The sequence below is a fragment of the Dipodomys spectabilis genome, unplaced genomic scaffold (assembly GCF_019054845.1).
Source record: "Dipodomys spectabilis isolate Male_0828 unplaced genomic scaffold, ASM1905484v1 ptg000125l, whole genome shotgun sequence".
Classification (NCBI taxonomy): domain Eukaryota; kingdom Metazoa; phylum Chordata; class Mammalia; order Rodentia; family Heteromyidae; genus Dipodomys; species Dipodomys spectabilis.
Window position 1 is genome coordinate 14,920,828 of NW_024870802.1, and position 27,145 is coordinate 14,947,972.

The 27,145-nt window shown below is 45.0% G+C and overlaps 1 protein-coding gene across 1 annotated transcript in view; it reads left to right on the top strand.

Moving 5' to 3' along the window:
- Crtac1 (cartilage acidic protein 1) overlaps positions 1–27,145 on the top strand; it is a 140,405-nt gene that overhangs the window by 2,072 nt on the left and 111,188 nt on the right. Inside the window, exon 2 of the mRNA XM_042689375.1 lies at positions 16,792–16,982. Coding sequence (XP_042545309.1) covers positions 16,792–16,982 — 191 coding nt within the window. The remainder of the gene's footprint in view (positions 1–16,791; positions 16,983–27,145) is intronic.

Consider the following 27,145-nt stretch of genomic DNA (forward strand, 5'->3'; position numbering starts at 1 on the left):
CTTCACTAGCCATCCTAACTTAATGCTGGAAGGGAGCTCAGGCCATAGACCCCAGATATCACAGGTGACTGGAGCCCTTCTGCTACACACTTTCTGGACTTTAGGTGGTCCTGTGACCTCAAGTGCAATGGAGCGGGTGAGCTGTACATTCCAAGCAGAGGGAGCTGTTACATAGTCCTGCTTGCTCTTTGAGATAATTCCTTTGGGTTTAGAGCCAGTGTGTTACTCGAACTCACAAAGGGCTCATAGAACCCGAAAATGCCAGAGCTAGAAGAAAGGAGTCTTGAGGAACACTTAATCTATCCTCTTCCCAAACCTTGTATTTTGCCTATATAACTTCATTTCCAGATGCTAAAGACTAAAGCCCAGTAAAAGAACTACCTTGCTCAGATCACATGGCTATCTGGTAGGAGAGATGGAACTGGGTCTGAGAATTCTCAGTCCTCTCTTTGGAGCTCTTTCCACTCCAGTGACCTGCTTCTTCTGTACTGTGAAGATGGACATATGTTCTTTACGCAGTAGGCACTGGTAATTACTGACTGACCAGACTTCAATTAATAACTTCAGTAAATCTGAAGAAATTTTCACTCTGCAGAGTGAGGAGGTAAAGAGCAGATAAATTCTCATAATGTACATACACAGATCATGGAAATTCCTAATTAGTCTTTCATCCACTATCCTTTCTCATTGTTCAAGTTCTTTAGGCAAAAGTCATGCACTTCAGGATTCTGTCTGTGCCTTGGGATCAGAAGTGCCCAGGCCTTCACTGGGTGGTCTTAAATCTCAGACTCATATCTCTTCCTTTCCTCTACTGAGTGTCCTGTGGTCACACCCCAGCTGGTGGGAACCTCTCAAACTCAGATCCTGGATGAATTGGAGCGTTTCCAGAGTATTTGCCAATTTCTCCCATGCTGGCTGCTGCTCCCAGCTCAAGGTCAGAGTGCTAAAATGTTCTATTTTTGCAAAATTCTCCAGTTCAGGTTTCTTGGGTAACCTGGAGGATACTCCCATTTCCACAGCCTGCCCTTTTGTTCTGCAAACCTGGCAGCTGACATCTCAGCAAGGCCCCGGGAGGGAAGATTGTGACTGACCTGTGGCTGCCCCTTTGTTCCCCTCTCCCACCTAGCTTCTTTTCATGGTGTTTGGCTTTTCTCAGGTTCCTCTTGGAGGCTCCGCTGACAAGGCAGCCTATGCCCTCTGAGGAATCCCCTATTGCCAAAGCCTCTTCTCTCCCTGAGGCTCACCTAAGGTGTGCTTTTTGCCAGGCAAGCTGCTTAAGGTTGCTCTTCTCTCTTTGGCTCATAGACAAGATTGGTCTTTATCTTTGGAAAGGAAGGAGGTAAGGATCATGTGCACCGCCAGAGAGCAACACCCCTTTCTTTACATAGGGTTCCAAGAGTTGTGGTTGAGATCTCACCATCCTCCTGATTTAGCTGGAGAAACAGCCATGCATTCTCAAGCCTTGGTTTGATTCTGGATTCAGGCCAGAGGAGCGTAACTATTGATAATATAGGTAGAGCACAAGCTTTGGGTGATTGTTTTTAGAAGTTGCCCCTATCATGAGCCCTGATATTGTTGACCCTTCCCTACTCTCACTGAGTTGCTAAAGACAGAAACTTAGAATGTGGCACCTTGACTTTCTGGGTTAGGGACAGCTAAGACAAACCACTTGATCCATGAGTTCCTCTGTTTCCCTCTCTGCTAAGTGATCAAGTTGGCAACCTCATAAGGGGTATTGGAGAATAAAGAGGAGGGAGGCCATCTTCAGTATGCCTTTGTTCTTGATAAGCTATAGGGAGGTATTCAGTTGGATGGGGATATTATTGCTGGCTCATAAGAAGCCACATAGGGTCTTGCTTCCTCTGAAGCAAGGACAAGTGTTCCAGATCTTTGCATCCGTCTCTGCTCACAGCCACCTCAGGGCTGATGGACAAGGGCTTCTTGGCAGAATTTCCTCTTTGCCTGGTTTCCTCCCTCATCTCAGAGTTTTCACTTTGAGGTTCTGACATACTTGGGGGAAAGGAATTTTACAGGTCCCACAATAATTCTGAATGTGATGGAGGGCCCTGAGCTATTGATTCCTAAGGAAGGATCTTTCTGCTGGGAGAAGCCTTCCTCAGAGCCCAGTGATTTAAGAGTGCTGACAAATCCGTGCTCACCAAGCCTCCTGCAGGCTGCAGATAGGCTTCTAGGCCAGCCCGGACTGTGCTAGGGATTTCCAGAGAGCCTGGCTGGTTGCTTAGGGGACATAAACCTGTGAACTCTCCTTAGGAAAAAAGTATGAAGTCAGTTCGTACATTATCGCACCAAATACACCCAAAACCACTGAGGGCATTTAAGGAATGAGAATGACTGAGAAACTGGGTTTGAAGAACATCCAGAAAGGTGTAAAGGAGTTAGGGGAAAGGAGGGAACAAGACGGTCTTTTTCCATGATTTTGAAGTTCTTGGGCAGTGACTAAAGAGGTTATTTAATCACTATCCCCGCCATATAGCAACATATAAAAACAATTTTAATGCCACAATTGGAGCAAGAACCCAGTGGGGAAAAACCAAAGATGTGGCTAAACATGCTACCCTATACAGAGAAGCCCTTACTACAAAGCATTATCATGATGGCCATGCCCATGGCCCAGCTATCCAGCAGGCAGATAGGAGGATTATCATCCAAAACTGGACTGGGCAAAAATTTGAGTCTTTATCTGAAAAACAAACTAAGGACTGGTTTAAGGGATAGAACATTTGCCTAGTGAGCACAAGACCCTGAGTCCAATCCCACTTAGATAGATAGGTAGATATAGATAGATAGATAGATAGATAGATAGATAGATAGATAGATAGATATCTGACCTCAAATGTCAATGGTGCCAAGATTGAGAACTCCTGGACCAGGGTATCTCAGTGGAATCATTGCATATTACACATGGCACACAGAGATCCAGGGACAAGGGACCAGCCAGGGTCACATAGTAAGTGGGCAGGCCTGACCTAGATCTCAGATCTGTTCTCCTGAGACTGACGTACCCAAACTTTTCCCCAAAGTTGTTATGAAGAATAAATTTGAGCTGTGAAAACACTTATAAAATTATAAAGATATTATTATTAATATTACTATTATTATGAACTGGGAGTTTGGAAAGTTCTATTTCTGGCTCTATCACTCACTGACTCATTGTATAATGTTGAACGTCTGTGTGTGTGTGTGTGTCTCTGTGTCTGTGTGTGTGTCTGTGTCTGCGTGCTGGGGCAGAAGGGGGGGCGGTCTTAGCAAAAGGTAAATATATTATAATCCTTATCTCTAGAGACAAGTCCAAAGATCTGCCCTTCAAAAATGCTAGACACCTTAAAAAAAAAGAAAGAAAAGAAAGAAATTTTCCTTGAAAGACATCATGTGGGCTTTGTAAGAAGCAAAATGCTTACTTCTTGGAAAAATTCCAGTCCCCTGGCCCTGTGAATTGGTTCCAACCCAGGAAATCTGATCAACATCCGGAGGAGAAACTGATAGCTCCACAAATGACAAGTGACTGGATTTGTCTCTACTCTCTCCGAGAAGAAGAGACCTCCCCGACTTCCCTGCCACCCTTTCCTACTCCCAGCACTGGGAAGTTCAGCTGGGAACTTCAGGGAGGAATGGGAAGGCGGGGCGTTAATTAGTAAAACCTTGTTTACTTAACAGACATATTCTTAAAGATCTCTTCCAAGGGACATTTTGACATATTACTTTAATTAGCCACAGAAGAATCGAGAGTGCAGAGAGTGTAAAATGACCCGAGCGGTTGTTTCCAGTTACTCTTATCTTTATTTGCACCTGACAAGTACCCTGACAAGGTCACGGTATCACTGCTGAGCTCAGGCAGTGTCCTGGTGACCACAGGAGGGCCTGCAGGGGCCTCTTCTTTCTCTTACACCAGCCTCTACCTACCCAGAGAACAGCTACCTCTGTGGACATTTCTGCCTTAGCAATTCTGGAACCTCCTCTAAAGTATCTGTCTTAAAGGGATCATCAAGCCCTGCAAACCTCAGTGAGGGGAACAGGCCAGGGAGCCTGAACTTTCCTCCTGGGCAAAGGGGCTGGGTGCAGGACTGGCAAGGGAAGAACAGTTGGATAGCCTCAGTTATTGTTTTATGTATAAAGCTTAACCCTGGCCTTGTCCTCTTCCTGGAGGAAGCATCTCCAGAGTTTCCCTTCCCACGTGGGGGTCACTGCTTAGATCCCTGTCTCAAATGCTGTGTGGGCAGGCCCTGAGACAGGCCCCTGGGTCTATAGTGTTCAGTCTCTATAATCAAACAAGCTAGGCTATAAACACTTTTGAGTCACCATAGGCTCATTCTCTGTGTAAAGACGGTTTGGCTTTTACCTGGGTCTCTAAAGACAGTCTCTGTTAAATATCAGAACTGTGTACCTCTCATCTAAGAAGCTATACAACTCCAAAGAGGCCTTTGCAGGTAGGAACAAAAGAGAGTTCCTAGGAAGAGAAGAGGTGGTTGTTGCTGGTGGCTTATCTCTGTAATCCTAGCTACTCAGCTGGCTAAGATGGGTGGATCACAGTTCAAAGCCAGTCTGGGCAAGAAAGTCTAGGAGATTCTTAGTTCCAATGAATGAGCAAAAATCAAGAGATGGAGGCATGGCTCAAGTGGTAAAGTGCCTGCCTTGAGCAAAAAAAGCTTAAGGACAGACCAAGGCCCTGAGTTCAAATCCCAGTACCAACATATACACATACACACACTCTCCAAAAAGGAAAGAAACACCACCGCATCATTTCTCAGCTACAGATTCAGCACCTAGCTTAGCACTTGGTGTGGGATTCCTCATAGAATCCATTAGAAATGAATCAGGGAACGGTGAAGGAAAGCAGGTGATTGCTCTGGAACAGAGGTAGCCTTTGGGATTAATGTGAATCTCCGAGCTCAGTCGTTGAGGCCTCCTGCTCCTCTTCTAGCTCCTTCCCGGAGCTGGCACATGGCACAGGGGCCACATAAACTTCCAGGGTTCCACTGAGCAGCCATGGCGGTCCTCTCTGAGCTTCCGGCAAGGCTGGGCTTCTCTGCCTTTCCATGGTCCTCAGCTGCTTTCCACTCCCCCTGGGGCAGCTGCAGTGAAGCTTTGCCTGTAGAATAGGTGGGAATTCGGATTTCTACTGAGGATGAAGTCGGGAGTGAATCATTGCTTCACAAAAACCTTCCCAGGAGGATGCTTTTAAATAGCAAGGGCCGTTAATGCGTTTTAAATGATTTTGGAAAAAAACTGACCCTTAGACTCTTAGGCCTGGAAAAGAACTTTGGAGGTCATCCAGTGGCCCGCCCTTCCCCTGCTCCACACCATTCAACCGTCCTCTGGAACATTCTCCATCGCCATTCAGAAACCCAGCCTGCCCATTACCCTGCACACTGAGGCCCCCAAAGCTACACTGCCCTTTCAGAAATGTAATCATGTCTCTACCTGACTTCAAATCGTCCCCATGCTGTGACTCCAGGTTCCTTGCCCAGCATCGCAGTTTGTCCACACCCCAACTGCAGCCTCCACCCTTCTCCCCGAATTCCTCTACCTCCCCCCATTCCATCCCACCCACACCCACACCGTGTTCCAGACAAGCATTCACAGCATGCACACGCTGTCTGGCATGCCTACCTTTGATCCATGGGCCTCTGCCACCTTGAATCCCAATTCACCTGCTCCAGAGAGCCTTTCCCGCCTGCCCTTCCCACCCACCTCACAGGCTAATCTCTCCCTCCTATGGGCTAATCCTTCCCTCCTATGGGCTACATCCGGGATTTCTACCTGTGGCTGCTCTGAACCTAGCCTGCTGTATGCACTATGAGGAATGTCAGCTCCCTGAGATCAAGGGCTAACCTGTCCTGTAGGCATCTTCTACTTGCATGAAGAATGAGTGTGTGTAGCAGCAAAGTGTATTGAGGGAGGGCTACTGCATTTGGAAAGCAGTGTTTAAGGAGTCAGCTCCACTGGGGACCCAAGCAAGATACATTAGTAACAGAAGCAAGCCTATTCCTCTGTCTTACAGCCCAGAACAGTTGACAGCTACTCCTGGCTCCACCTCCTGAGTTGTATTCATGCATTCATTCAGACAATAAACATCCATTACTAGTAGTAACGGTGTGATTCTTGTTACCATTTCCTGCTGTATCCTGGTGTTCTCTGTACAATGAGTTCTCTCTGCCAGGGGCTAAGCTCAGAAGTCAGCCCAGGTTAATCTCAACTCGTTCTCACAGCAGCCCAGCCAGCCCTCCTTCCCATTTGACAGAACAGGAAAGCTGAGAGCTGAGAATGCTTAAGGTCTTACGATGCCCTGTGCATGTGACTGAGAAGGGCCAGGCCTATTAATCCTAGCTACTCAGGTGGCTTGAGACCTGAAGGATCGTGGTTCAAATCCAGCCTGGGCAGAAAAATTAATGAGAGTCTGTCTCCAATTAGCTAGCAAAAACCTGGGCTGAGCAGGGCTCAAGTGGTAGAGCACCAGTTACAAGTAAGCAAGTTGAGCAAGAGCACAAGGCCCTAGTACTGGCAAAAAGAAAAAGAAAGAGAAACACCATTTCATTAGCCCTGTGTTTTTGCTTTCTTTCTTTTCTGGGCTTCCTTCTTTTTCTTCTTCGGATAAAGCCCAACTCTCCATTTTTGTGCAGCCTCAGGCACATCTCCAGGTGAAGGAAGCCACAGATTTCATATTTCCTTGGTATTGAGGAAGATGGAAGATGCGTAGGGATGGGGTGGGGTGGGGTACAGAGATGTAGAGTTCTTCCAGGCTGGCAGTGTGGAGGATCTGGTGGAGAAAGAACTGGGACCTTGGGATGCATGTTCCATAGGGCAAGGCTTTTTCTTATGCTCAGTGTTTCTCTAGTACCTAGCACAGTCCTAGCTCTGTATACCTAGTGCTCTGACATGGAGCAGGTACACAAGCAATCCTAATGACTGAGTGAATAGCAGCTTCAGCCTTTTATCTCACTGGGGTCATAATATTCACCTCCCCAACTGTCCAAATGTCCTTTCTGCTTCCAGCCCAGACCTCTCATGCTCTCCCATATACCTCCTGCACCCTGTGTATGACTACTGCATTCTCCACCCCCCTCCCCACCTCCTTGGTGGTACTGGAGTTTAAACTCAGAATCTCATGTTTCCTGGGCCTGTAGTTCTACAGTAGTCATGGCTCTAGCCCTATTGTTCAGTGGTTATTTTTGAGATAAGTGTCCTGCTTCTGGTCGTGGCATGTGCCTAAGCTGTGATCCACTTCCTTTCAGTTTCCTGTCATTGCTGGGATCATAGGCATGCACTACCATGTCCAGCTTCCCACTGGTAAGATGGAAGTCTTAGCCAGGTACTGGTGGCTCACGTCTGTAATCCTAGCTACTCAGGAGGCTGAGATCTGAGGATTGCAGTTCAAACCCAGCCAGGGCAGGAAGGTCCATTAGTCTTATCTCCAGTTAATCACCAGAAAACCAGAAGTGGCACTGTGGCTCAAGTGGTTGGTAGAGTGCTTACTTTGAGCTGAAGAGCTCAGGGATAGCGCCCAGGGCCAGAGTTCAAGCCCCTTGACCGACCAAAAAATAAGAATAAAAAGATGGAAGTCTTGTGGACTCTTTTTTCCCAAGGCTGGCCTGGAATCATGGTTCTCTTAATCACAGCCTCCCATGGGGAGGGACAGGTGCATGCCACGGTGCCTAGTTGTGGGTTAAGGAGTGAAAAAAAAATTACTCGTCCTGGCTGGTCTTGAACTGCAATCTTCCCAATCTCAGCTTCCCAAATAGCTAGAATTATAGTCACGAACCACCAGCTCCTACCTTTATTCTTCCTTTCTTTTTGTCTCCTTCCTTCCTGCCTGCCTGCCTGCCTACCTGCTTGCCTGCCTACCTTCCTTCTTTCCTTCCTCTCTCTTCAGTGCCAGGGATTGAACTTGGGGCTTTAGGCATCTTAGGCAAGTACACTATCACAGCTAACTTTACCATATTCTTTTTACCACACCATGAATCTTTGGTTCATGTCCCTCAGGAGGCCTCCATTCTCTCCCAGCCTCCTGGACTGCATCTTTCCCCTATTATTTGGCCTTTCCATCATGCATATGCTGTCTCCTCATCCCAGAGCACAGTCTCCATTTGCCCCCCGGATCAGTTCACCACTGCCTCTGTTCTGGGCCTGCCCCAGCTTCCCTCGGCTACAGTGTTCCATCTTGGCATAAGACAAGTTTTGTGTAACAAGAGAAATTAGTAGAGTGTCTAAGAACATACATTCTGGAGCTCATTTGCTTAAACAGAAACCCCAAGTCCTAGCTATGTAATCTTGGGTAAGTTACTTAGCTTCTTTGTACCTTCACCTCCTTATCTTTAAAACGAGGACAGTGGTAGTAGCTCTGCCACGGTGTTCCTGTCAGGATTAAATGAGTCATGCACATGAAGGCTGAGAGTAGTGCTGGCCACGGGCAGGCAGGTGGGTGGTGTTACTCATGTTACTCTCTGTTTTTACTGCATGAGTGGATTTGGCTATGAACTTGACTGAAGAACCACATGGTCAGTTCTGAGGCCTGGAAAGGGAGCTCTGACAGCCACATGGAAGCAGGCGAGATTAGAAGAGAGGGGAGGAGTTAGCAAGCTCAGGTGTGCAGATCCCCAGCCACCAGGATGGGGAACCGATTCCACTCTCCCTCTCCCAGTGGTTTTAAAGAATGCAGAAGCATGACACCAGGTTTCCAGCCATGTGGAGTTTGAATGCCAGTGATACTGGCATTCACTTTTCTACCTTGATTTGGCAGGTGGTAGACAGGGCTCAATCAGCTGGAGATGAAATGTACCTAGGACACTGATGCGAATGTTTGGCAGGCGTGGGCGTGGGGTGCATCAGGCTTGCTGGGTGTACTCCTCCCTGTGGTTGGGATGCAGGCCAGGGTGAGTGACCTCTGCAGGGATCAGGTACAGAGAGGGTGCACCGGGTCCAGCTCTTTCAAAATGGCCAGCAGGTTGCACTGGGCCATGAGTTCTCAGTAAGCATAGCTCACTGATTCTCAGCAGGATCATTCTTTGTTCTGGGGTCTGTCTCGGGGCATTGTAGGGCATTCAACAGCATCTCCAATTTCTATGCACTGAGTGCCAGGAGCACCATCTTCCCTAGTTTGACTATCAAAACATTGACAGATGTCTCCTAGAGGGTCTGGTAGAAAACACAGTATGGCTGCTCCTTCCTAACTTGGGACCTTTGTCCACTCTGCATTGCTTTTCCTTCCTCCTCCTCCTCTCCTTGTCCAGCCAACTTCTTAGCATTCTTCAAAACCTAGCCACAGAACATTCCCTCTGGAAAGTCCTCCTAGTTTCCCCACCATATCACTTAGATCTCTCTGTGACTCCTCCTCCACAGAAGCTCTTACTCTGTCCTGCAAAGGCTGAATAACTTTCTCCCCATGACCTCAGCACCTAAGACAAGGACAGGTTTGTGTCTGGTCAGCAGGAAGTGTGGCAGAGGGTGACTGAGCTGGGACAGCTTCGGTCAGCTTTTCTCCAGTGTTACTGGCTTTCCAGGAGCTCTTTGGTGGATCTGGTGGTCCAGCCTACAAGGGGTACAGCGTTCCTGCCACTGCTGATCTCCCTTGTGTCTGAAAAGGTCTGCGTTCTTTGCTTGTTCCCAACATTTGGCCTCTCGCTTTCGCCAGAGTGTAGGGTATGTCCTTGCTCTTTTGGTAATTGCAGAAGAACTGCTTGCCCTGGAAATTGTCCTGGAAGCCTCTTCTGCAGCTGCCTGACCCCATGGCAGAGAAACCAGGTTGCTTGGTTACCAGTTTTCAGACCCAATTTCAGGAAAGTCCCGAGGACACAGAAAACTGAGTTTGATGGCACATGACCAAGAGCCAATGCTTGAAGGAAGAATTTCTGTTCCCTCCCAATGAGGGAGGACAGGAGCACCGAGGCTGCCTCTCTCGACCCCTGCAGGCCTTCCTTGGGGCTCACTTGACCCTTGATCACCTGGGGCCAAATGATAAGACCTGTTACAGATGGGGACATCCAAGATCAGGAAGGTGGGAAGACATACCTAAGGTCACACTAGCATCTTTGCAGTGGACTTCAGATCCACATCCAGGTCGCTGACTCCAAGCTTTGGGCTCCTTCTCTTTTACACATCTTGCTGAGGATTGTTCAAAAAGTTCGCTTATGGAGCATTTTAAAGCAATTATTATTGCGAAGCAATTCTCACAACCTGCAACACAAGGCCCATGTCTCTGGCCCTTATGAGGACCCTTCTTCTTTCCCCACAGCTGCCTTGCAGATCCCTTGGTGAGCGAGCTTTAATTCTGACCCCACAACCCTCGGCCCAAACACCTCTTCTGGGCTGCTCAGAGCTGGAGGCCCTGCCATGCCTGCTCTGCTGCCTGTGGGGAGGGTTCCTTTGTGAGGCAAGGACCAGGTTTTGTTCATCTTTGAGTTCCTGGAACTCACTGCATCTCTAGCAAACAGTACCCGGACTACTTCTTGCTGTGTACTACAGTACTAGTAGTATTCGTACCTGTATATGCTAGGTACTCTGTAGTTCTCTGTGTACTACTCCAGAGCTACTCTGTCCATGAGTACCACCACTCTGTATTCCTTTTTTTCCTCCCAGTACTGGGACTTGAATTCAGGGCTTTGTGCTCTCAGCTGTTTCTTACTTCCAGCTTCTTGCTAGTTAATTGGAGAGAAGAGCCTCTCAGACTTGTCTGCCTGGGCTGGCTTTGAATTGTGATACTCACCTCTCAGCCTCCTGAGTAGCTAGGATTATAGATGTAAGACACTGGCTCCTGATACCACTCAGTCTTCTAATACATAGTAGGTGGTTGATATGCAAACATTCAAGAAAACAAAAATAGTCCCTTTAACCCACTTTTCTATTCTATTTTTAACTTTTCTAGCTGTTTTCCCGAAGGATTCATATGTTCACAGTTGTGTGACAGGAGACGCCCCAAGCGAGCCATAGCAAACGCAAGGTCCGCGAGGTCACTGTGGGCTCCCGCTGTCTCCTGCTTCCGGCAGTATCCACCTGCTCTGCTCACATCCTTAAACCTCATATCCCCTGCCTCTCTTGACACTCTCTAGCTAAATAGATTTTCTTCATAGACTTCAACAAGCCCATGATGAATTTTGTTAGCAGAAACATCTTTCACATCAAATCAGATTGCAGTATGTACTCCCACTGGGGGACCACAAGTCTGGGGCAGTGGTTTAGCATCATACAGCCAGTTTCTAAAAAGATACAGCATCCAGAGCTGGGTGCCAGGGGCTCATGTCTGTGGTGCTATCTGCTCAGGATGCTGAGATCTGAGGATTAAAGCCATCCCAAGCAGAAAAGTCCATGAGACTCTTATCTCCAATAAAGTAACAAAAAGCCTGAAGTGGAGGTATGGCTCAAGTGGTAAAGCACCAGCCTTGAGTGAAACAGCTAAGGGATAATGTCCAGGCCCGGAGTTCAAGCCCCAGTACATTAATATACACATACACACATGCACACACACACACACACACACACACACACACACACACACACAAATACTGCATCCAGACACCTTCCTAGACCAATGGAATCACATATCTACCCAAGAATCCAGCAGCAGCAAATGCCCCAGGGCTCCCAGGTGAGTCTTATGGTCAGTGGGAGGCAGGAGCCATTGGTCTGAAAGTTAGAAGTATGGTCTATAGCTTAGCAGACTGGGCATCACTTGACAGTGTGTTAGCTGTACAAACCACCTAAATCCAAATCTGCATCTGAACGAGATCCTCAAGTGATTGTCAAGCAAGCATTGTTTTAGAAAAGAACAGTCCTTAGACACCTATGACAAGTTGCAAGCCGTTTCTGCTGATTCATATAATCATTTGAATACCTTTTTTCCTTCCTTCCTTTAACAAATATTAATAGAGCACCTCCTACAATGGTCCCTGGGAAAGCAATGGCATGCATCTGTCTCTTGGTCTTCAAATGACTGTCCATGACCCATTTTCTCTGGGCTCTGCTCTTTGATGGTCTCTCCTCTTGTCTCTTTGACCTGACCTCTCTAGCTCCAACCCTCGCCCTCTTTCTCCTCTTTGCAAAAAATTAGAGTCATTCCCTAGCACTTGAGCAGAACATAACATGGAGTTTATACTTGGAGAATATAAAGATGAATGGAGCCTGGGCAGCCCTGCAGATCATATGGTCCTGTGTTTGATTTAAAAACTCCTTAGATCTTTAGGCAAAGAAGATTCTTGAACCAATCTTGTACTTTCACTGTAGTATACAGCCGGGTTTCCTGCTTAGGGAGCTGTGGTATAGAACCTTGCTATTCAGTGTGTGGTTTATGGAGCTGGTTAGAAATATAGGAAGTTGGGCCTGTATGGCAAAGTTACTGAATCAGAATCTGCATTTTAACAAGACCACCAGGTGATTCATGGGCACATTAATGTTTGAGACGCATGAAGCGCTCGTATAGAACAGCATTTCTCAAATTTTGCAACTAATTAGAATCATGTGGGAACTTTAAAAAATATAATGCCTAAGACTGTATCCTAGGCCAATTAAGTCAGAATATTTAATGAGATAGACCTAGGCACTAATTCTTCTTTAAGGGTACAACTCAGTGATGTGAAGTACACTCACATGACTGCAGCCATCACCACCAGACCTCTCCAGAACTTTTTCATCTCCCCGTTCCTCCTTTCCCCTCCACCAAGAAACCATATTCTTTACTTTGACCCATGACACCTCCATGTATCTCATCTAAGCGAAATCAACAATGTCTGTCCCATGTTTACTTACTTCACCTAGCAAAATGGCTTTGGGATTCATCCACATAATAGCCAGTGTCAGAGTTTCCTTCCTTTTTGAGGATGAATAACATTCCATTGTATCTGTGTACTACATTTTGTTTATCCATTCATCCATTTATTGACTCAGGTTGTTTCCACCTTTTAACATCATGAATAATGTTGATATAAACACTGGTTTGCAAATGCAAACCATTTTTTGGAGGAGAGTACAGAAGTGGAATTGATAGATGATACAATAATCCTATTTTTTTTTCTTTATTCCTTTTTTTTTGTTTTGTTTTAGTGAGACTGGCAACTGAACTTAGGGCCTTAAGCTTAGGCAGGTGGTAGAGCGCTTGAGCCATACCTCCAGCTCCATATTTTCAAACTTTTTTTGTCAGTTGTGCGGCTTGAACTGGGTGCTGTCCTTCAGCTCTTCAGCTCAAGGCGAGCACTCTGCCACTTAAACCACAGAGCCACTTCCAGTTTTCTGGTAGTTAATTGGAGGTAAGAATCTCACGGACTTTCTTGCCCGAGCTGGCTTTGAACCACGATCCTCAGGTCTTAGCCTCCTTAGTAGCTAGGATTACAGGCGTGAGCCACTGGCACCCGGTCATATTTTCAAACTTTTGAAGAACTGTGGCTGTACCACTTTACGTGCCTACCAGCAATGCACTCAAATTCCAATATCTTCACATCTTCATCAATATTTTTATTTTCTTGGTAATTGTAACCATCTTCAAAGATGTGAAATGATAAATAAATATGGGTTATTTTAATTTTCTGATGTTTTCTTTTCCTATTGGACATCTTTGGAGAAATGTGTATTCAAGGCCTTACCCACATTTTGATTCAGGTGGTTTCATTATTTTTGTTGTTTTGTTGTAGAAGTTTTTTACTGTTATAGTCTGGATATTAATACCTTATCAGATGTATGATTTGCAAATGTTTTTCTCCCTTTCTGTGGGTTACCTTTTCATTCCTTAGATAGTGTCCTTTGGTGCACAAAAGTCTTTAATTTTGGTATATGTAGCTCATTTCATCCAGTTTTTCTTTTGTTGCTTGTGCTTTTGATGTCTTATCCAAGAGATCATTGTCAGGCATGAGAATTTTTTATAGCTCCCCAAATGATTTCAATGTGCAGTCGAGATTGAGCAATGTTTCTCCAATTTTAATGTACATTCAGATCACCTGACATCATGTCAAAAATGCATATTCTTACTTATGAGGCCTCAGGTGGAGCCTAGATTTTGCATTTCTAACAGATTCCCAAATGGCATGGATGCTTTTGGTTCTGTGGTCCACTGCTGAGTAGCCAACAATGTCCTCCTTCTGAGCTCTGAGAGGAGAGGGTAGAGATTTAGAAGGTACACTTTCTCACCATCATAGTTCCTAATCCACCATCAAGCCAAACTACTGCTTACACACTAACTTTTACCTGATCCTGAGCAGCCCCAGTGGTGAGTGCATGAAGTATCTTTGGCCTGGTCGATGAATAAAGAACACATTTCTCCTGCCCCATCCCCCAGCCTCCTGGGAGATCCATCTACTAGTTTACCCACACTAATAATGACTTGTTTCTTTCCAACCCTGGCCCTTTTGAAGACCTCACTAGAAAACTATTTTGCTCAAAATATGTTAAAATACACTCAGCAGAAATCTATGTGGGGTGAAGTTTGTAGAAGAAGCTGGTAGGGTCAGAAGAGAGACTGCTGGAAGTCTTCTCAACAAATGCTTTAATCCATCATAGCGTTTTAGAGCCTGAAATTCAAGAGCCTTACTGATCTTCTCACAAACTTTTTTTGGAGTAGAGAGCTGGGACCCAAAGAGATAGTAACTTGTCAAGATCACTAAGTAAATTAGAAGTACACCATTTCTTTTTCATCTTGCTCTAAGTTATTTATCTGGAAATGGATCGCCTAGAATGTCTCTTCACATAGCTCCTTTAATTCAAAGTTCTGCTTTTCAGAGAAAAGACAAACATTAAGAGGGTAGATCATAGTTCTTGCCTCTCATGGTGTTAGAAAATTTTTTTCTACCAGTTAGGCTCCAATTTCCTTAATAGGATCTGGTCCCTGGTAGAAAGAGATCCAAATTGCAGGTATGAGTTCTAAAAGGAAATAACTAGCTTCTAGAAGGTATACACAAGCCCGTTTTCTCTTTCAGGACCCTGGCAGGTGTTATAAGCCAATTGCTCTTTTTAGCCACTACTAATCAATAGGATTTGGCGCTCAAGTTGGAGTTCATTGTTGTCCTTTCAATAGGGGTCACACCTTAAAAAGAGTCTAGTGACCTTCGGATCCATGCTACATTTCAGCATGTCTACACTGGCTATTAAATCTTCTTTCTCTTCCCCTGTGCCCCTAGCTGTTCATTAAACCAATTATGAGTTTCTTTTATCCAATCAAACTTCCTGCCAAGTCGGAACTCTGGTAGGGATGCATTTGGCTTTAGTGATTAGACAGCCTGGTAGAGTCGGATGTCCCATTCAGATGTAGGTAGGTGTAATTTGGGATGACCTCACTCTGCCAGCATGCATCCTCTGATCATGCTACAAGAACCTCCTTCCAGGGAAGACGCCCCTAGGTTTCTGCCTGACCATTGGAGCCCTGCCCCTAAGTCTTTCCAGCATTTCCAGCAAGGCCATCAGAGAGTCTTCTGATCTTCTTTAGCACTGAAGGCAGTGCCTGAGCCCCTCATTTTGGTCTCCGGGTCCTTGACCTGGAGCAAGCTCATTTGTTGGCAGAAGCATCTGTCTCCATATGGGGAGACAGTCTTCAGATCTTTCTTGCTCTTCCCTCATTAAGACGTCAGCTTCACTCAGCCTTGCTCTCAGCTGCCAGATGCATTGACAAGCCAGCAGCAGAAGTCCCATCAGAAAGAAGTTTGCTGTTTTCTGAAGGCAGGTGGTGCTTAGCCTGCCAGAAATGGACCTGCACAGGCTCCATAGGCCTCATCCCAGTGAGCCTTTGGAACCACTGTGAGGTCCGATTCTGCACCTGCGGGCAATCTCTGGGTGGCTCCATCTGCGTAGTTCTGTGTCTTCCTTGCTATACTCAGAAGGGGTGGCATCCTGCCACCTTCCTGGCCATTCTCTTCTGTCTCCTGGGTGAGTGCCACTGGCTCCCATGGCCCCAGGCTGCTTGGCAACACCCTGAGTTATGTTAGAGATATAATAATGAATTATACAATGCATTATACATAATTAATTTATAATAAAACACGCATGCAATGGTTTAATTTCTCCAAGTGAATGATGTGCTACTTTCCAGACCTTGCTGGAATGCATCCCCTGACTAACTGCTTCTTGGTCTGGAGGCAATGGCTGCCAGCTGCCCTAGAGAGGGATTTGGCTTGTAGACTCTGCCAGGCTACCTTTAGGATATCAGAAAGTAATAGATCTGGAACAGTGCTGAGATAGCACCTTTGTTGTCCTAGACCTAGATAGCATGGGGATCTGCCTCCACTTCTGTACTGCTTGCAATCTACATTCTCATAGTATTTCCCCAAGAATATGGAAGATGTATATACTTATACATATGTCTCCTTCCTTCCTTTTCTCCTTTCCTTTCCTTCCTTCTTTCCTTTCCTTCCTTCTTTTCTTCCTTCCTTCCTTTCTTCTTTCCTTCCTTCCTCTCTTTCACAAATACGTAGTGAGTGCCTTTTACATGCCTGGTCTTTGACTTTGTGTATATCAGTGAATAAAAAAAGATCCTTGCCCAGGTGGAGTTTATATTCTGGCAGAGGAAGACAGACAGTAAGTGTAATGACTAAGTAAATGATAATGCATGTCATTCAGTGATGGGTGCTGCACTAAAGAAGAAAGCAGAGTGGTATAAGGGTAGCTCAGGGTGCTGGAGGCAAGTTTTAGCATATAGGAAGGGGTCCATGGGCAGGGCTTGTGAAAACGCAGCAGCCCAAGAATTACTAACTCTCCTCCCCACATCCCTACCTACCCATCCCAGGAACAAAGGCAATACTGAGACTAGATTCTCCCAGTTGCCAGCCTCCAAGATCTTTCAGTAATTGTTGTAACTTTGGGTTTCAGGTATTCAGGATGTTCCTGCTACTGTGGTTTCTGCCCCCCACTGAGGGGTCCCAGCGGACTGAACCCATGTTCACTGCAATCACCAACTCCGTTCTACCCCCCGACTACGACAGCAACCCCACCCAGCTTAACTACGGTGTGGCAGTGACTGATGTGGACCACGATGGGGACTTTGAGATCGTGGTGGCGGGGTAAGTGCCTCTTACCCTGAGTTTGACAGATATATTAATCAGCTTTTGCTATGCTATGGTTGTATAACAAGCAACTCCAAAAGTCAGAGACTTGGGGCAATGCACATTCTTACTCACAGGGCTGGTCCTCAGTAGCTTAGCTACAGCCTGGCTGGCTTGTCTAGGGGTTCTGGGATGCTATGCATTTGACCTTTACCCTAGCAAGAAGTTGGGATGGAGGATAGCTTGAAATAAGGCTGTTTGTTCTACAGGTTTCCCTAGGACAATCCCTAGGGATTGTCCCTTTGTCACATTTAAGCCTCCTTGGTCATGAAGATAATTCATTCCTTCCCTGGGGGGGACAGGGCGTAAGACCTTTACAGAGGTAGTTGAAGGGCACCAGTCATGGCAGAAGACAATGCTAACTGCTGGCTTGTGGAGCACTTGACACGAGACCAAGCAAACATTAATTGTCCAAAGAAAAAGAGAAGATGGAAATCAAGAGGGATTACCAAGCTTCCTCTGGCCATGTCTTAGTACCCACTGCTCCCTTCTCTCCTAGAAAAAACTCATTGTCTTGCAAGGAAAGCAGAGACTAGGAGTTCAAACATGAGGTCATGCTCTAGGTGCATAGCTTTCTAGTTGTATAACCTTAAGTCAGTCTCTTACTGAAAGATCATCTATAAAGGGGGTCCTGAAGCTTAATAAGCTAGTACACATTACAATACATTGTAAATTTAGCCAGTTACCATTGAACACTAACATGTGTCAGACACCATACATCATTTCATCCTCCTGATTACACCATCATCCCCATTTAGAGAAAAGGAAATTGAGGTTTAGAGACAGTAAGCAGCTTGCTCTCTGTCAACTCAATAAATAGTAAGTGGATGAGTCAGGACTTGAACCTCCTGGCTTCCTAACTTGAGCTGCCAAAGTACACTGTACAAAGTTTAGTTATCACTTAAAAAAATCAGCCAATCAATAAAAACACTACAGGGGCCTGTCGACCTCATTCTGGGAGGCCTGAGCTTTTGTGGTAGCTCAGAAAAAAAAGTACCTGGCAGGTAACATTATTTCTAACATCTGCATGAAACAGTGAAAAAGCATTGACCTTGATATTGGAAGAACTGGTTAAAATTTTACCCATACCTAACCCAGAAGTCGCAAACTTTGTGCATTCATTTAGCTTCTACAGATCCACTGTCTTCCTCTATAAAATGGACACATCAGAATTTTCCCTGTCTGCTTCATAAGACAGTCCTGAGGGTGGGTGGTGACCATGGATAGCAAAGATACTTTGCAAAGGGCGTTATTTCTCTCATTGTTGTTCCTAGTATTTTTGATACTGGGGCTTGATCTTTGGACCTGGGTGCTGTCTCTTAGCTTTTTAGCTCTAGGCTGGTGCTCTACCACTCGAGCCACAGTTCTACTTCCAGCTTTATCTCTCATTATTCATTTCTTCTACCATGTGAAGAGGAGAGGGATTAGATTTTAGATCTTCAAAAAGGGAGACCTACATTCCTGTGCCACCCAATAGAACTTGCTGTGATGACATCAGTGTTGTATGTTGGTGTTGTCCATGTGTGGCTGTTATGCACATAAAGCACATGTTAAACTGAATTCCTAGTTTGTTTTAATTTTAATAAAACAGCCACATGTAGATTGGATAGTTCTGTCCTGTGCCTTCAGAAGGAAAAACTAGAGAGCAGAATATGACAGCAAAAAAGGAAGTAGGAATAGTGTGGCTGCCCATTTCATTGGAGGGGAGTTGAGCAGCATTACAGGCCTGTTAAACCCTGTCACTGCCCAGTCAGAATCTGAATCAGGGAGAAATCCTCCCAGCCAAGCCTTTGTTCAACCTGATTCCCAGAGCCATGTGCCATCCTTCCCCAGTCTCTGTTCAAGGACTTTGATTCATTTCTGAGATGCTCTGATTGGCCCTGACTTCTGCTTAGTGACTCCAGCCTTGTCCTGGTAGGCTTTAGACAGAGAGCCTCAGGTGATTTCCTTCTCTCCTCCCACCCCTCCCCTGAATTACTATGAGGAATGTGCTCTCCTGTCATCTCAGCAATGGTACAATCTTATTTCTTCACAAATTAGTATGGACAAAACAAGGCCTAAGATATGAAAAGGAAATCTCTTCACCCTCTTTTCCTCTCTTTCTGGGACCAGGACACCTGATAGAAGCTACCAGACCAAGCCTATGGAAAGTCAACTCAAATTTCAGTAGCTTGAGTTGCCCTAGCATACATGGAAAGGCCCACTCTGTTCCCATGATTTGCCCCAGTGTACCTTCTGATTCCCTTGGCCTGCCTGCTGTTGCTTACTCTTCAAAGACACAAGACCCCTGACAGTTTTCTTTTATTATTGTTGTCCCCTTCTCCTTTCTTGGCACCTGTCTCCAAGGGAGGCTGATGCCATAGTCACAGGCTGACCACCTTCTCTGTAGTTCACTTTCAGCTGCAACCAATAGAATAGAGAAGGTCTCTTCCCCTTCCCCCCCCCCCCCCACCCCTAAGCTGGTCCTGACCCCATCTGTTTTGGAAGAGGAAGAAATGTTTGATGGCAGAATTTTCAGTGTCTGCTTGTCATTTCTAGGTCAAAGGCAGTGCTTATGCCTCCCAAAAACCTATTACTGAGGTCAGTTCCTAGGAGAGTCTTAGCTTCAAGCACAGGTCTCCACTGTTCCATGTGCAGGAGATGACACCTGCATTTCTTGATCATGCAGCTTCCTTTCTGATCCTGGGCCTGTATTTCATCTTCCTCTTCTGTGAAGGCTTCTTTCCCTTCAAGGAATTCATCAACTTGGCTTTTGTGTCCTTTGTGAACAGATTGTTTTTTTGTAGTCAGCTTAGAATAGACTTTATCTAGCTTGCTGCTTACTGTGGAGCTTGTAAGACTCTGGTAATCATCCCCCTGGAAACAGGAACCAGACCATAAAGGGTCTTGAACCTGGGTCTGCCATTCAGAAAGACCCTGGTCTTTTGTCCCAAGGAAAGATTATATCAAGCAGCCTCTGTCTGAGAAAGCTTGAGCTACTGCATCTCTGAACGATGTATTTGCTACTCACTTGCAGAATAGGCTAATGAGATTTACATGGAGGACAGGATGGCGAAATTGGGCAGCCTCCCAGCTCCAGGTCAGGATTTCTTTGTGGCTGTTGTAGAAGCATTGTGAATTCTCAGAGCATCAGGAAGACGTGTTCTAATTTAAGTACAAACTACATTCCAAAGGCAAATATAACTTTTTATTATCTCCAGTTTAGGATGATTTGTCACTGTCTTCCCCTTTGGGAATAGGATCACCAAGAGTTGACTCTACAGACATATTTAAATCAGGACCTTGGGAAGGAGGACATTGGGTCCATCCTTTGCCTTCCAATAAGGCCACACACACCAGTAATCTGGAAGCTCGTATTTGAGCCCAATGAGTCATTTCCTTTTAGCTTTTGTTTGGCTACTGCCTTTCAAACTATAGACCAAGTGGTCACCATCCTGCCTTTCATCCCACATGGACCCCTTTGAAAACATCTCTGATTTTTGACTCTGTTATATCTCTCCTGCGCCCATATTTAATTCGGTTTCCGGTCTGTGTAAGAATCACGTAGCGGGAGTTGAAATTTTTAAAAATTGAATTTGAATGCCTTTAGCTGGGGCACCTGCGTCCTAGTCCTGGCAGGTCCCCTTCTCTATTATCTTATAGATCTTTCCATTACCTGGCCCCTGAAGGCATTTTACTTTTGCAACCCCTGGGGGATCATGGCCAGCTCTTCAGTTTATAAGGCTCTAGTACTTGAACTCGTCTTGGATTTGTTGACCTTGGCGTGTGCCCCGTTGCCTGGAGTATTTACTCTTGGAATCGGTGTGTTTTGTTTTGCTTTTACGGTATCCTCGTTCTGGGTATTGACGGCATTGATTTTGAGCGTGTTGCGGGTGGGTGTGTGTTGTGTTTCGGATTCCGGAGTTAATTGTGATGGAAGGCGTGTGCGTGCCTCCGACTCTGGGAGGAGCGGGGGAAATGACCGCCCTTTGTTCTGCGGGGGATGGGGGCGGGAAGGGGCCGGCTCGCTCCTCCGCCACAGCTGGGCGAGTGTCTCCGCATGTGGAGGGCTGATCTGCGAACCGGCAGGTTGCGTGATTGCGGGTCTGCGCGCAGCCGCCTCCCTGCCGGGCCAAGGGGAGGATTTGATCACCCCCAGAGACAGCCACGCACGCACAGACCTTGGAGGGTCTTCAGGACGGTTCTCGGGGCAGATGGAAAGCCCCGGGTCTTCCCCCCTTTTCTGGGTGGAACTAAACACCCAATCTCCGGTCTCAGGCGTCGGTCTGGGCGCCGTGCTCTCAGGGCCCAGGCTTCCTTCCTCCCCTTCCCCGCCCCACGCAGCCCTCCCCAGGTCCGAGGTGATCTCCCACCCCACCCCTGCATGGCCAGTCTCCAGCAGGAGTTTGCTCAAATGGGGGAGATTGTGGTGATTGTAAAGTTTAAGTCACGGTTTAGATCCGGTTTTTTTTTTTTCCCCTACACAAAGAGCATTCATTTGGTAAAACCTTAACGCAGTCTTCACACTTGGGAGGGTTTCGTTTAAAGGGACGCCACATCTTGTAAAGCAGCGTTTTTATTTTCCTCTTAATTCCGCAACTACGTCAGGAAACTTTTTTAATTTACTCAAGTTAATTGAATTATGTAAAAGGCAAACTCTACTCAATTGCCAGATTAATCATGATTATCTAGGAGATTTTTTTTTTCCATTTAAAAATAGTAACAATGAGAAAGAATAGGATGCTTATCTATGATTTTAACCAAAACAGCAGTTGATATATACCATTATAGTTTTAATAGATACACATACCCTAGAGATTCATGTATACAGGTGTAGATAGAGACGGGTATAGTCAATAGGTATATTATACCTACCTATTGACTATATATATATTAAACATATGTGAATATATGCTTTTAGCAAAAGCGAGAGTAAACATTTTTAAACTTTCAATCCTTGTTTGTAAAATATAACATTGTAATGGATTTGATCACCAGTTTTGACAGTCTCTTAAAACATTGTTCTGTTTGTTCTTTAACAACATATAGTTTACTTTTAACTACATTTAAACATGTTTAGCTGAAGAAAACACACACACACACTAAAGATGAAGGTAAACACACACACACACCTCTTTTCACTCTTTTTTATTTCTTATTTGTCTGTCATGGGGGCTGGACTCTGGGCCTGGGCACTCTTCAGCTCAAGGCTAGCACCCTAGCTCTTGAACCACAGCACCACTTACGGCTTTTTTCTGCTTATGTGGTGCTGAGGAATCAAACCCAGGGCCTTATGCATGAGAGGCAAGCACTCTACCACTGAGCCAACTTCCCAGCCACCCCCCCACCTTTTCTACCCTATCCCTTCCTAACCCCATCTCTGCCTATCCCCATCTGATCATTTCAGCTGCTTTCATTTTGGCACTTATGCATCTAGAAATTCCCATGTTACATATATATATAGAGAGAGATAGTCTATGTTATATCGATTTTTCTGATATATGTATGTAATATATCTCATGAAGATACATGATGGGGGAGGGATCACACTGGTACATACTGTTCTGCTTGTTTCTCACTGTGTAAAGTAGTCAAATATATAAATGTACTGAAATGTTGATGTTTTTTCAAGTTTCCCAGTATGGATGTACCGTATGCATTTCACCAGTCCTCAAGTGACATTTTAGCTGTTTTGAATCTGTACCATTGTGAACAAGACCATGCTGGGGGTACATTCTCACACACATATGTGAGTGTTTCTCTAGGAAACAGTGGAACATTTTCCCAGAAGTGAAAATGCTAGATTAAGGATAGGTATGATTTAAATTTTAATAGACATCACCAAATTGCTTCTGGGTTCAGTCTTTTTTCTATTTATTGATAGGCTAAAAAAAATAAACAAGATAAGCTTGGGTATTTATTCAGTCCAACAACTATTTTGAGCACTCATGATGGTTACAATCACATAGGTTCCATGGCCTGGACTTTATCAATTTAGAATTAATAGTTCCAAGAAGGGGAAAGGGACTATTCTCCAGCAAAAGAAGCTGCTGCTGTTGAAAACTTCAATACTTTCTAATTCAAACTGCAGGAAGGGCTTCCTCTAAAGCTTCTTCTGCAAAAATATATTTCATAAATGGGTCACCCTTAACCCTGAGATTCATTGTTGTCTGCATCATAGAAGAAAGATCACGGGTACCAGTTCTTCTGCTGTGGTTCAGCATGGACTGTCCCTGATTCTGAATACTAACAAGATTCGTGTTGGAGAAGAAGCTAGGGCTTATTAACCCTTTCTTAAAAGGTCACTCCTAAAAATGTTACTCAGCAGTGCATGGCAGGCTTACCAGAGATGTCCTCTTGCTATATGTATACATCCTTCTCTCCAGCTCAGGGTAACGGTGTACAAGGGCACAGGTGCTGCCTCCACTTCCCCCCACCTAATTACAGACCCTCCTGGCCAGCTCAAAGGCCCATGACCTCTATGTCCTGGTTACCCCAGACACACATACAAAGAGAGTATCAGTAAGTATGGTGGCAAGAATAATGGCCAGCTAAAGAGACTCACATTACAAATCCCAAGGATTCATGAATATGCTATTTTACACGGCAAAGGGGATTTTGTAGATGTGATCAAGTTAAGAACTTTGAGATGGGGAGATTATCCTGGATTATCCGAGTGGGCAGTTTCTTCAAAGTGGAAAAAGGGAGTCAGGAAGGACTGGTAGAGTACTTGCCTAACAATATAAGGCACTGAGTTCAATCTCCAGTACTACCAAAAATACTGAATAATTATATACTAGACATGGTGTTACATACCTATGTAAGAGGCAGAGACAGGCTTTTTGCTAAGGCAACAGAACAAAATCCTATCTCAAAAATATAACCTGGAACTAGACACCAATGGCAAATACATGTAATCCTAGCTACTCAAAAGCTTGAGACCTGGAGAATCATGGTCTGAAGCCAGCCAATCCAGAAAGGTCCAAGAGACTATCCCTAATTAACTAGCAAAACACTGGACTGGCAATGTGGCCCATGTGGTAGAGTAACAGCTATGAGCAAAAAAAAAAAAAAAAAATGAGAGTGAGAGCTCAAGGTCCTGAGTTCAAGCCTTGATGCTGAGGAACAGACTACTTACCCCAAAGCCTCTAGGAGAATAGAACCCTACCAATACCTTGATTTCAACCCAAGAGATGCACATTAGCCTTCACACACACATACACACACATACACACACACACACACACACACACACACGGAACTGTAAGATAATTTGTATTGTTTTAAGCAATCAGGTATGTGGTGATTTGTCATAGCAGCCACAGGAATCAAATTCAATAGGTAAAAGATCAAGCTGGGTGCCCGTGGCTCATGCCTGTAATCCTAGCTACCCAGAATGCTGAGATCTGAGGATCGTGATTCAAAGCCAGCCCGGGCAGGAAAGTCTGTGAAACTCTTATCTCCAACTAACCACCAGAAAACTGGAAGTGGCACTGTAGCTCAAGTGGTAGGGTGCTTGCCTTGAGCTGAAGAGCTGAGGGACAGTGCTCAGGCCCAGAGTTCAAGCCCCACGACCAGGAAAAAAAAAAAAAAGATCAAGTATTTAGTGTCTTTTTTTTTTCAGAGAACTAATGGCCATTATGTCAGAGAATTTTAACAGCACTTTAAAAAAAAATAATTTCACAACACTAAGTGTATCTCATCAACAAATGCATTTCTTAAAATCAGTGTCCTAGAAACATGCACAGTGTGAAAAGAATTCCTGAAAGCTAGCTTATTCTTTGGCAAGCCTCTAGATTCACTGGTCCTACCATTCACAATTTGACACCCAGTGCTACTGGTTTGTGGTAGGACAAATACATCCAAACTGAATGAGGTCTCAAGTGACCAGTAGCTTTCCTGCTCTACTGTGGTCCAAGTACCTCTAGCTGAGAATTCCCAAGACCTAGAGGTGGGAGAGAGAGCAGGATCAGTAACCTCAGTAACCTCTGTTTCACAAGGGGACAGTGCCTCTCTAGATCAGAGAGGTTTGTTTATTGGCAGTTGTTTGTTTTGAAATTTATTTTTAAAAAGGCATTTTTAACACCCCCCAAAAGCCCTGATTTTCACAAAGAAGTGAGGAGTTTTTATAAAGAGCCATTCAAAAATAGTAATATAATTAAGACACTAAAATTGCCTCTGCTGAAAACGGCAAAGCTACTTTTAGTCATCTGAATTTTTCATCCATTCAGAAAGTCAACATGTGCCCTGTCTCCTGTCACTTCCCTTGAAGCCTCTCTTCCCATTTTTTAAGTGGTGGGCTGGCAGATAGCCTTCTCAGTCCCCTGGGCTTCATGGCAGGCTACATAGGGCTGGACCCAGGCAAGCAAGAGCTGAGGATGGCCTCCACAGCCCTGCGGCCTGGGCTTCCCTCCTTCCTGCTCTGCTCATTGGGGCACAGGTCACTCCCTTCCCACAGTCACTCCAACTCTGGGAGGCCATGTGACCCCAGCCTCCCTCTCTATGGTTTCCTTTGCATATCCTCTCTCTTTCAAAGTCTTACTGACCTCCTGGGCTGGGAACAGGTGGTTTGATCATTTCCCTAAGGAAGAGGTTGTGGGGGGGTGTGTGTGTGGGGGGGGGGGTGCGCACGTGAGCGTGCGCACGTGCTTGAACTCAGCATCTGAGCACTGTTTCACTCAGGTGCTCTACTATTTGAGCTCCACTTCCAGCTTTTTGCTGGTTAATTGACAATAAGAGTCTCATGCACTTTCCTGCCAGGCTAACTTTGAACCACAATCTTCAGATCACAGCCTCCTGAGTAGCTAAGGTTACAGGTTTGAGCTAGCAGCACCTGGCTTTTAAGAGGTCACATTGGAGATGCAAGTAATCTAGAGAAACAGAAGAAGATGAGAAGAAGCTAAAAACAAACATCCCCACATCTGAATTTTACCAGAATCTCCCCTAGTTTTCCTTTGCCTGTTTGCAGAGTAAAGTTTTGAGGGTGCTAAGAGCAGAAGCAATATGTGTCTGGCATTTTATTTACATCATCATAATCATTGGGACAGGCTGTGTGATAGGCAGCATCTCATTGATTCTAAGCACAATTTTTAAATATATTTTAAAGCACATTCTAAAAATAGTTTAATATCTCCAAAATTGAGACATGTGTTCCAATTGTAGCTTGCATTGAATTGACAGGTTTTTTTTTTTTTAAAGAAATACATAAAATAATGATGAGCTGTATTACCAATGACACTTTACTTAGGCTGGAGAGACTTCACAGTTCGGTCCTTTTTTGGAGATGGGGAAACTGAGGTCCAGAGATCTACTTAGGGTCATAGACATGGCAAAATGCAGAAATACTATTCTGTATATGTGCATTAGGTTTTTAATGTGCTGTTCATGTCATAATCTTCATTAGATTTTTTTTGCTTGGCTTATTAATAACTAGGAAACTCATTTTGTAATATCCTACTGTTGTTCTTTTTCCTCTGTGATCCTGTCAATTTTTTTGATCCTGTGACTTTTTGTATTCCATATGTTGAGGCTAGTTTATTAGATGCAACTTCATAATTTTTGTGTTTTTCTAATAAGCCAATTTGTTACCATTATGATCTCTCTATTCCTAATTATGCTTTTGGTCTAATATCATTGTAGCCATTTGGCTTTATTTTGGTTAGTGTTTGCCAGCTGTTGTAGTTTAGATCTCAAATGTCCCCCGAAGGCCCGTAAGTTACAGGCTTGGCTTCTAGCTAAGCACTACTGGAAGGTAAGGGAAACTCTAAGAGCTGAGGCCTGTTGGGAGGGCTTCTTACCATTGTGGGACTATACTTGAGGAGGAGGACGGGACCCCCAGCTGCTTCCTCTTCTCCGTTTTTTTTTTCTTCATGACCAGGCCATGAGGTCAGTGGTTTTCCTCTGCCACACACTTTATCCATGATGTTCTACCTCACTGTAAGCCTCAGAGCAATGGGCCACCAGTCGTGGATTGGACCTTCCAAATCGGTGAGCCCAACTAAACCTTTCCTCCTTACTAGCTGCTCATTCCCACCATAGCTCTTGCTATAGTGATAGAAAGCTGACTTACACACCAGATACATCCTCTTCTTCCATACTTTGAACTGTTAAAGGCGTTATGTTTTCTGAGTATTTTTACATGC